We start from the raw sequence: 10,421 nt of genomic DNA on the forward strand, positions 1-10,421 counted from the left end.
GGGGGGTAGCTTGGGGGATGTGAACTGAGGGTTGGGGAAGGGAGAAGAATTCTGGGGGGGAAAGTGGGGGATTTGCAGGCAGCAGCAGGCGGGGTAGGGAGTAGGGGGGAGAGTTAAGGGGATTGGGAAAGGAACATGTGGGGCATGAAAGCAGAGAACAATTAATGTGTTATTAGGGAGCAAAATTTGGTCTGGTGTTGAAGAGCACTGGCAAGGGGAGAGGCTGAAAAGGGAGCGGGATTATCTGGGGATAGGGCTGAAGGAGGGGGGAAGTGAACGAGGGACCGTGAGAATTACAGCAGTGATCTGTACTGGACAGTGGAGAACGACCTGGAGTGAGGGGCCTGGGAGTGAAACAGTGGTTGAAGTGGAGGGGAAATGTGGTGTAAGGCTTGTGAAGGGGTTGGAAGAGGGTGAGCTGGAGAAAGGGGGTGAGTATCAGGGCATGGACTGGTAGAAAATTGGTAGTGGAAGCACAGGGACGTGATGTAGCTATTGATGGATAAGTAAATTCACAAAGTGGGAAAGTGAGGGGTCAAGATTTAGTGCCAAGCTGGCACTTCTGGCAAACTTTATTTCTTTAAAAGTCAATTCTGGTAAAAGCAAATTCAGCTGTTACCCAGGAGGTCTTGTCTTCCCTTTCCTGCCCTGCCTGGGAAACGTGTCTACATAGCTCTTTTTCTTTCTCACTAAACTGCCTCCGCTGTGGCCAAATCGATGTTGCTTCCCAGGTGGTTGCATCCCACTGTGCAGTCAGGATCGTACTTGATAATGTCTCAAAGTTACCATGGATATAGGCTTTCTCTTAAAACTCTTTTAGCTGTTGGTCCTCATGCAGCTGCATCATATACCACTAAAATTGATACTGGCTGGAAGTGTTTGCAGTCGATTGTTGGTAAGCTGCTTTGTTTGGGAGAGTTTTAAGCTTTTTATCCCTTTTTCTTCCAGGGTGACGACCGATTGCCATGAGTTCAGCTATTTCCCCCTGATTTGCCGTTTGCCGGGCCGAAGTGCAGTATGGCTACGGAAGCCAAGTACAGCATCGTTCAAGAAGTGGGCCGAGGGAGCTACGGGGTGGTTTATGAGGCCATCGTTAATAAAACTCGAAGCAAAGTAGCTGTAAAAAGGATGCATTGTAACGTGCCTGAAAACGTAGAGCTGGCTCTGCAAGAGTTCTGGGCCCTGCAGAGCATCCAGAGGCAACATGAAAACGTGATCCAGTTGGAGGAGTGCATCCTGCAGAATGGCCAAGTCTTCCAGCCCATTAGTCACCGTTACAGGAAATCAGACAGCCATTTGCTGCTCATTGAGACCTGCCTGAAGGGGCGGAGGTGCATGGATCCCAAATCGGCCTGTTTTCTGTGGTTTGTGATGGAGTTTTGTGACGGTGGCAACATGAATGAATACCTGCTGTCTCGCAGCCCCGACGCTCAGCTGAATAACAGCTTCATGCGGCAGCTCAGCAGCGCCGTGGCTTTCCTGCACAGAAACCAGATAGTGCACAGAGACCTGAAATCTGACAATATTTTGATTTCTCATAGACGTGGAAGTCCCATAGTAAAGGTAAGGGAAGAAAACTTTGCTGTAACATGTGCTCTATGTGCTTAACGCCTCACGTGCTCTGGAATGGGCTTTTGGTAAATCTTGTGATAATAAGTGTGCTCAGAACATCTGATATCAGCCATGGGCTTGTTTTTAGGAGGCTAGGGAGGAAGTAGAGGTCACGATGGTGTTTCTAGAACGTCCTTCATCCACTGCTTATCCTACTGAGAGGAGGAGTTCAGGGCTGTCTAACTTCTGCACGCTAGAAAATCGCAGAGATCACGATCAGTCAAAGATGAAGCAATATTTTCTGTTCCCTTAAAGAACACGCTGCCCTGTTACAACAGCTAGTGCTTCCAATATTGCTGCCTCAAGCACGTACTGATGCTCAGGGGAGGTGGGGAATGTCTTGGTGCTCATGTTGGTGCCCTGATTGAGGTAAAGACTGGCCAGCTGCCTTTCTTACAGCACCAGACTGCAAGTCTATACAGCTGCTTTCCAGAGAGCTGGAAAAGCCGGGAGCCAGCTCGCTCCTGAACTTTCAATCCCAAGAGTTCCTGTAGTTAAACATTAAAAAAAAAATAGGTCTGTGCATTCAGCTAATTCATGACTTGACTGTTCAGATCAATAATGGTGTTTGTACTTCGACCTGTAGAGCCGTCAGGGGACACTTAAATCAATGTCATCTTAATCACTATGGATAATAATGGGAACGCAAGAGATTCCACGCGCTCGCCGTGGAACAGCAAGAGCCACTTTTACCATAGATGTCGTTCAAGGCACGTTTATGCCCAATTAGACGTAATCAGAGTGAACTTCACAGAAAAATAACGGTCGGGTACCTGTTTTGCCCATCTTAGGAAGGGGAACAAACAACAGGAAAGGAGTTGGGGAACAGGCAGCTAACAGGAAATTCCCAGCAATTTGTTTCAGCGGGGTTGCCACCCAAGAAGGGTCCAACGCCGCGGTGGAATTCACTGAGCTGCTGCTTGTAAACACGCTTGGAAACGTGGTGTTTGTGAATAACCTGTTTTGCTTTTCTTTTTGTGCGTTGCAGGTGGCGGATTTTGGCCTCAGCAAGGTGTGTCAGGGGAAAGGGAATGTGAACCAGCATCGCTTCTCCTCTGCGTGCGGGTCAAACTTCTACATGGCTCCGGAAGTTTGGGAAGGGCACTACACGGCGAAGGCTGACATATTCGCCCTTGGGATCATTTTCTGGGCTATGGTCGAGAGGATCACCTTCCGAGATGGGGACACTGAGAAAGAATTGCTCGGTGAGGGTCAGACCAGCACTGTCCTGTTGTCAGTGGACGTTCTGGATCCGTCGGGATCCTCTGAGAGGTGTTCTCCCAGCCCTTAGTTACAAATGCTGTGGTATATATGCTTTGGATGAAGCTTTTTCTAGGAATTTGCAACCCCAAGAACCCCAAAGTCAGGGTTTTTGCAGGGTTTAGCTTTTTGTTTTTAAGGGAACCGCAAAGAAACCTCATTTTCTTCAGCATGCATTGCTCCTAATTTGGTTGCTTCTCACATAGGGTTTCCAGGTCTTGAAGACATATCACTAAGGCAGAGGGAATGCCTTTTATATTTACAAATTGTTATTTTATTTTGAAGATGATTCCTTCTGCCAGATTTTTCAGAAAGACTCTGGAGGTTTTAAAGGTTAAGGGAAAGATCGCTTTTGGCTTCTCTGCTGTCAGGCCCTCCTTATCCTAAGGAATGCTCTTCAAAAATGGATTTGGCCCTTATTGTTGCTAAAAAATTGTAAGGGGACAAAAAAACTCGTAGCTGTTGGTGAGGCATCTGTCTTAGAGCTATGCTCTTTATAAAGGATTTAGCATCTGTATACTTCCATTTGCTCAGAAATGCTTTTAACGCTCCAAAATCCAAAACCTTCCTGGAATTGGGCTTACGGGCTTGCTTGTATCCTTGACTTGGCATAACCAAGGGATAGGAGCACTCGGAGCACTGTTAGGATGTTCCAAGGAGCCAACTAATAAACTGGGAAAGGATGTTTAGATAAGCTTTGGTGCCATCTGGCTGAGTTTCCTCACAGTTTAGAGATGCAAGATCTCACAGGGATGACTCGTCCGATGGCTCGCTCTCGCTCCCTCCCCGCCTCCTCCTTCCTCCAAATCCCCCACGCTTGAAATACTTTATAGTAAATGATTTCAGAAAAGTATACTGCAGTAGAAAATCCATCCTGAGAGGAGAGAATGCCAGTCATGTGCATTAGCATAATAATTGAAGACATTTACCCAGGCTCTGAGATCATAGTATACCTGTCTTTTTTTAAATGTTTAAATTCTTAAAAGGAATTTCTACAGAGGAACTTTGAGAAGCTATTGTGCTACCCCTTTAATTGTTTTTTTTTTCCATCTTCCAAGTAGACTCAGTTCTATTTCTATTATTTATTTCTTTTTTAAAATGCCAAACATTGACAAATGTTTTAGTTCCTGCCTACAGAAACAAGCAAATGGCTGCAGCTGAGACCAAAGCATGAACAGATTTCATTAAAATTGCTACCCGCCAACTTGAGATAAGGAGTTTGTAAGGCCAACCTTTTCTATACACAGACAGGTCACTGCCTTTGAAACATTTATTCTTCGCCTGGTGCAGGGGCAGAACAGCTTGAGTGAGCAAAGCTGTTTTTACTGTCTGTTTTGGAAGCTGGTTAATCATTTTCAATAACCGGTGAAATTATTTAGATTACCAGGAGCAAATTTACATTTCCCCTCCTTAATCTTGCTGAGGAGAAGTTGGCTAAGGGTAAATGGCATATGCTGTCATTTTAATTGAAAAGTGTTTGACTAACTGAGCAAATAAGTTTCGTGTTTAACTCTTTCAAGTCACCTCAGCCAAGCACGGTCTCCCCCCTTCTTCTAGAGCTTCCGAGTCTCCTGGTAGGGTGAAATCGAGTAAAAGGGAGGAAGTTCATCTCAGCAGCCCTTTTTCTCTGCAGATGACCCACAGAACTGCCCGACAAACGTGCCATGCTTAAACTTGCTGCCTGTGTTCCACACACGGTTACACACACAGCCTTGTGCAACATCTCAATTACTGTTTGAAAGTAAAAGCCTCTTCTGATAACAACTTCTCGCAATATTTGACTTGGCGGTTGCCTCTTAATGAGTGATCTTGCTGGTAATCTTTCAGTGTTTTGTTTTCCAGATTGTCTTATCTGTACTGCACACAACAGCATTTCTTGTAGGTTTTTCCTCTACCTCTATAAACTGTCTCCTCCTAATCTGTGTTCAGGAACTTACATCTGCCAAGGCAAGGAGCTTGTTCCCCTCGGAGAAGCATTGCTGGAGAATCCCAACATGAAATTACAAATTCCCCTGAAGAACAAGAAGTCCATGCCGGATGATCTCTGCAAGCTCCTTCATGATATGTTGGCTTTTAACCCAAAGGAAAGATTGGATGCTTTCCAGCTGGAAATCCGAATCAGGCAAATCTCCTACGGCAAAAAGCGCCAACGCTCTGTCTCGTAGAGATGAAGGATGTTCAGGTTAGTGTATCTCTGCCAGGCTGCTCCCTATTTAGTCTGAGCTTACAGGTTTTCTGTTACTGACCTCCAGGCCAAAGCCCTCTGAATCAAATGTGACCTGTAGTGGTTCTGAAAACTAAGCGATAGAAAGATTCAGTCAAACTAGCTGAAGAATAAATGTTTGGGAAAAGGAATTTGGTTGAGGTATGTCTAACAAAAAGACACTTTTGCCTCCTTAATGGTGTGTGTTCAGGGAATTGGCTGTGCTGTCTGTATTTGGGCCAGCCTATCCTTTACCCTAAACTTCACCTCTTTCCACAAATGAGGGCAGATTTCTGCTATCACTCCAGCATTTACCTGCACCTGTCTATTGCTTTTACAATATATTTGCTAACTAAATAAAAGCTGAAGTTACTGTATATTTGTAGGTGTGCACCTTAAATATGGAATTCAGGTATAGTAACTGCCAGATTAAGCCAGTTTTTATTTTTTTTTATTAAAGCACTGTTAATGCTCAGAACATATCTGAGCTGGGTGCAGCAGATGATAGAGGAGCTCCTGTCCTGAACTGTTTAACACATAAAGGCCTTGAAGAATGTCTTGGAAAAGGCTGGACTGGAAGTCTGGTGATCATGCCAAGTCTTGCAGTGAGACTCTTGTTTTTACATTTGGGGAAAAAAAAAAAATGATGCTAATCCTTGTGAGTTCTTGATGGCCTCTTTTAGTATCTGCCTTGATGGAAGTTTGAAAGTCCACCCTAAAATTCAAGATGGTCTGTCAGATTCCATGTCTTTCAGCAATGAACATACAGAAGGGAGTTTCTGCTATTGAGGGCTTCGTATTCTAGAATTTATTTGATAAATGCATCACAGCAGTAAAGGTTTTTGTGTCTGATACTGTCACTGAGACTGAACATCTGGCTGTCCTTCCAACCAAGGACATTGTCCTTTGCAACACAAAGGTGTTTCTGATCAGTTTAATACTCTTGATCGTGCGACAGACTTGTCCTTTTTAGCTTAAAACATTCTTCTCCTTCCCAGGTGTTTGCCCATTCTGAAACTATTTTATAGAGAACAATTGTAACCTCAGCAGCGTTTCTTCCTGTCCAGGGTTGGTGGGTGGGTTCCATCCAGGTTGGTTCCTCCATGATTTCTGCACTTACTCTAGACGAGTCTCTTCAGGCCCTTGGAAAGCACTAGCACTTACTGTCTCCTCTGGAAATATTCCTCCTGATGTGTTCCAACATCACATCTCTCCTTTCATATCTGTATCACTTAATCCTCTCATAATTACTTTGTATCCTACAGCCCTTTTTGACTTCAGTTGCTTCAAATCAGTAACACTCTGGGTTACAGCAGTTACTTCTGTTGACAGATGTGTGACCTTATGTTTTCTATTACCCAGTTTCAGCCCCTGTCAGTTAGAAGAAACGGTGAACGACCCTGAATATTTCCTCATCCTTTTTTTATAACTGTCATACTTCCAGCCTTGTGTCATTGGCACACTTCTAATTGTGCTAAGGCTGTTAGTGAAAGCATTAATTAAACCAGTCCGTTGCCAGTGCCAATCTTGATAAAACTCTACTCCAGCCTCTTTGTTTCCAAATTACTCATTTCAGTTTTCCCTTGGGACAGGTTATCTGCCTTACACCTTCCTTTTTACTAATCCCAGTCTTCTCCTGTCTAATCTAATCCTTTCTGGTGTGGAACTACACCCCATGTTTTACTGACATCTCAGTGGACAAGACTAACTCTGCTTTTTCTCTTGAAAAATTAGTTTTATCGCTGAAAACTACTCGATTAGCCTGGCGGGATCTGCAGTTCTGGGGCCTGCCACCTGACACAGGAGGCCTGGCATACTCTAAGAGCAACAGTACCACTAGTTGGCAGGCCAGCCCTGAAGTGGTTAGCTTGCTATAGAGGAATTTGCAAGGATAAAGAGGAAAAAAGGCTCTTAGCAGTGCAGTGTCAGGCTTACTACTGTTGACTTTCCTTTTTTCATTACGAAACCGCGGTGGTAAATAGGTTTGCAGACTAGGCGCGGAAGAAAAACACCAGCACAGCCAGGACACATCCCTGAAAACCCCCGTCTGCCTCAATCCATTTCTTTTCGTGTCCGGTGGGAAGCTGGCTGAATACCTCCTCGCTCTGGGGAGTGACTGCAGCAATGACTTGTGGCACAGCGCTCCACAGTGTCACGCTGTCAGCAACGCTGTCGGCTGCTGCCTTAGTATGGGCTGAAATGCAAACCAACTCGCCTCTCTAAAACGGGTTTTTTTCCATAATTCTTTGTTATCACAGGGAAATGATCTCTACAGCACAGGGCAGCCAAATGCTAAATCTCCTCAGAACAGCATGAAAAAACATCTAAATGCCTTTTCTTTCATGAATTCAAAGACCAGGATATGGATATAACCTGTGATTTAGGCAGTCCTTAGGTTAAGTGTTGCTCAGAACGGGGATTTTTCCTGAGGAAAACCAGCTTGTGTACCTGCCCTCTGCTCTTCCCTCAGTGTAGACGATGTCCCTGAGGCAGAACTGTGGGCTGGGGACCTGTGGTATGGGCCAGCTCTCTTGCCAAGAAGTATTTAATTTTGCCATTTTGGCACGTTTCCTTCGCAGGTATCGTGCCCCGCTGTGATCTGGAGGCCTTGGAGGTGGCGAACAACTCTGCTTTCCCTTGGAATGAGGGGGTTGATCAGAAGAGTGCTGCCGACTTCCAGTTTTCCCCAAACGGTTATATTTAAATGGACAATAATTTTATTTATTTGTACAGTAATTTTAAGAGGAGAACTACCAAAACAAAATAATCTATTTTTATAAAAACACCGAAGGTTTGCATACCTGCCACCTTTTAGGCAGTGAGTAGTGTAGGTGAAAACTTGGCTGAGGTGACCTTGACTGTCTGGCCGTAACACGGGCGCATTTGTAGAGGAGTTTCTGAACTCGCTCTTTTTAAAACAACCCTCACGTGTCCTTTTGGTGCCAAGCTGCGACTGCCCTTTCAAAGGATGGCAAAGAAACGTGCAGAAACCCTCTGGAGAAGGGCTTCTCTGCCCCTTTGCGTGCTGACTGCCTTTCCAGCCCTGGCTTCTCACAGCTAATGCCGTGGTGCTTGTCCTTGGCACAGAAGCTGTCTTTAGGAGGTTTAATTAGAGCTTTTTTTGTGTGTGTGTGTGTGTAATTGTTCACTCCCTGTTGCTTGGCCACGTAACTGAGTGATGTCTGCTGGATGAGCTGGCAAAGTGTTCAGTGTCTATTCTGAAAAGTTAGAGCAGAAACAAAAATGTATTTTCTTCACAGTAGCTTTTGAATATTCTTGCTTAGATTAACTAAAATGCTTTCTTAAAATAAATACAAAGAATGTTAAAGATTCCAACTCTTGATTAGAACGTATGCGTCACTAACACTTAAAGTAGTTTAAGGAATCATGCTTCCTGCTGTGTTAGCTGCTTGTGCCAGCTGTTCTTACAAGGGAAATGAAAAGGACTGAACTGGAATCTTGGCAGGTAAATGGGGAGTATAATTTGCACCCTGTTGGAAAAATATTTTAATGTATCTGTAAATATTGCCCATCTTTGCTTTTCTTAAGGAGCTGGGACCTCCTGGCAGAGGTTCGTGCGATGCTCCTCTGTTGTGCCGAGGTGAAATAGCGTCCTTCAGGGACAGCTTCTTTCTGTAAGAAAGCAATAAATTGCTAAAAGAACGATAAGATGGTGAGCCCCTCTGTGCCACCTATGCCACACAGAGGACAGAAATACAGCTAGTTCTGTTAGAAACAGATTCTATATTTCTTCCCCCTGTCCTACTCTACCAGGATTGTGGCTGCAATATAAAAAGACTTAAAAGTGATGTGTCATAAGCTAAATTCATGGAGAGGATCTTTCTTCCTGCCAGGACTTTATCCAGAGGCTCCACTGACCTTCCGTGGGAGAGCGTAACGTTTTCTCACCTGCTCCTCCAGGCTGTAAAATATATTTGTCCTGCACAAATAACCATTAATTGGCTTCTGTCCCTGCAACAGATAAACGGGTGACCGGAGAGGAGTGGTCTTTGAAAAGAGCTGTTGTGGGAACGTATAAAAATTAATTGCAATAGTTAAACTTGACTTTTTCATTTAGCGAATCCAGTTTTGAATTTCGAGAGCCCAACAGTGCGCCGTTGGGACAGCAATAGACACGGTTGCTTTGAAGCTCATTCAGCTTCTCTCACCTCTGTGCAGATTTTAGGTGGAAACGTGCTGGAAATGGGTGTTTGGATCTTTCGTTTTTAAAAGCCACAGTCGCGGGCTTTGCTCTTCTGGTCGGAGCCAGGCCTGGTTTGACTGCAGCTTTACACCCGTTTTACCCACTTCTCACTGTTGCCTCCATTTTTAACTCATCTTGGACTTCTGGGGAATCATAACTTAGGGCTGTATGCTGGATTTTCCTTCCTCTGTTATAAATATTTTCCTGCTTTGCAGAGCTGCTCTTCTGAACTAAGATTTCTTCAACCTTCTTTTTTTAATCCTGTAGCTGCCACTGCTTTGTTGTCTGCTTTCTGCCACCTCTCCTCAGAGCATGCCGGTGGTCTTCCAGGGCTGTTTTTAGTGGAGTCCAGGGCCGTTTTTCTGGAGTAGAGACAGGTCTGCACACCCTCACAGCACGTGAGAACGTTGCAGGGCACAAGAAGGGCTGTTTACTCATTTTCTTCCTTGTTTTGCCGTGCTAGGCGAGTATCCTCACAGCTGCTAGATATTTTTAGCTAGTCTGTACATATGCTTTAATCACTTGGAACTTTGTACTTTATAAATTAATAAAACGCTGTGGTTTTTTTACTAATGCATTTTAAAAGTGTGGTGGTAATGCTGAGAATCTCTTTAGAATCATGTGACGCTTTTTTTTTTTTTATTAAGGTACCACAAGTTTGTAAGTCTAACACCTAGTGAATTGGTAAATGAACACAGGCTATGACAGCCTCTAATTTAAGTGACTGCTTCTTAGAGAAAGGGGCGGTGGGAGCTCTCTGAAAACAAGCTTGATTTATTCAAAAGTGATCTAAAAGGGTAAATGTAATGTCTATAGCTGAGAAAGGAACAGAATAAAACGGGAGAGTGCATGAATCCGTGTATTCTGTTTCAAAAGCTGCGTGCAGCTCATTAATAGTAATATAGCTGAGAAAAAAAAAAAAGGAAAAATAAATCTGTCAAAAAACTACAGTTTGGGAATGGAGGGATGGGGCATTTGTTAAATTAAATACGTTATGGAGAAAACAAACTTCATGGAGTGGACGTTTCCCCCCCTTGTGCTACGAGAACTAAGGGGGTGCCTGGTGGCAGTGCAGGTTTCCCAGCAGACAGCACATTGCTGAGCTCTCTGGTGTCAGCAGATGGGCTTAAATCACACCAATTT

General features: G+C 44.3%; 1 protein-coding gene across 2 annotated transcripts; it reads left to right on the top strand.

The window, feature by feature from the left end:
• Window positions 1–482: 482 nt before the first annotated feature.
• On the top strand, window positions 483–10,194 carry LOC113478778 (serine/threonine-protein kinase PDIK1L-like). Of its 2 annotated transcripts, XM_026846252.1 has the most exons (4): window positions 483–1,563; window positions 2,600–2,816; window positions 4,801–5,053; window positions 7,654–10,194. In XM_026846252.1, exons 1-3 carry the CDS (start codon window positions 1,018–1,020, stop codon window positions 5,034–5,036), a joined length of 999 nt encoding a protein of 332 aa, XP_026702053.1. In that variant the 5' UTR covers window positions 483–1,017; the 3' UTR covers window positions 5,037–5,053; window positions 7,654–10,194. The 2 variants fall into 2 exon arrangements, with proteins under 2 accessions (XP_026702053.1, XP_026702052.1); XM_026846251.1 differs by lacking the exon at window positions 7,654–10,194 and having other exon boundaries at window positions 4,801–5,185.
• The last annotated feature ends 227 nt before the right edge of the window (window positions 10,195–10,421 follow it).

The sequence above is a fragment of the Athene cunicularia genome (assembly GCF_003259725.1).
Source record: "Athene cunicularia isolate RWA chromosome 3 unlocalized genomic scaffold, athCun1 chr3_part1, whole genome shotgun sequence".
Classification (NCBI taxonomy): Eukaryota; Metazoa; Chordata; class Aves; order Strigiformes; family Strigidae; genus Athene; species Athene cunicularia.

What these genes read in the sequence shown, in the direction of transcription:
- LOC113478778 (XM_026846252.1), top strand. Translation starts at nt 1,018, where the DNA reads ATGGCTACGGAAGCCAAGTACAGCATCGTTCAAGAAGTGGGCCGAGGG. An exon ending in GTGGAAGTCCCATAGTAAAG is followed by an intron (nt 1,564 to 2,599) that starts GTAAGGGAAGAA and finishes TGTGCGTTGCAG; the next exon opens with GTGGCGGATTTTGGCCTCAG. An exon ending in CACTGAGAAAGAATTGCTCG is followed by an intron (nt 2,817 to 4,800) that starts GTGAGGGTCAGA and finishes ATCTGTGTTCAG; the next exon opens with GAACTTACATCTGCCAAGGC.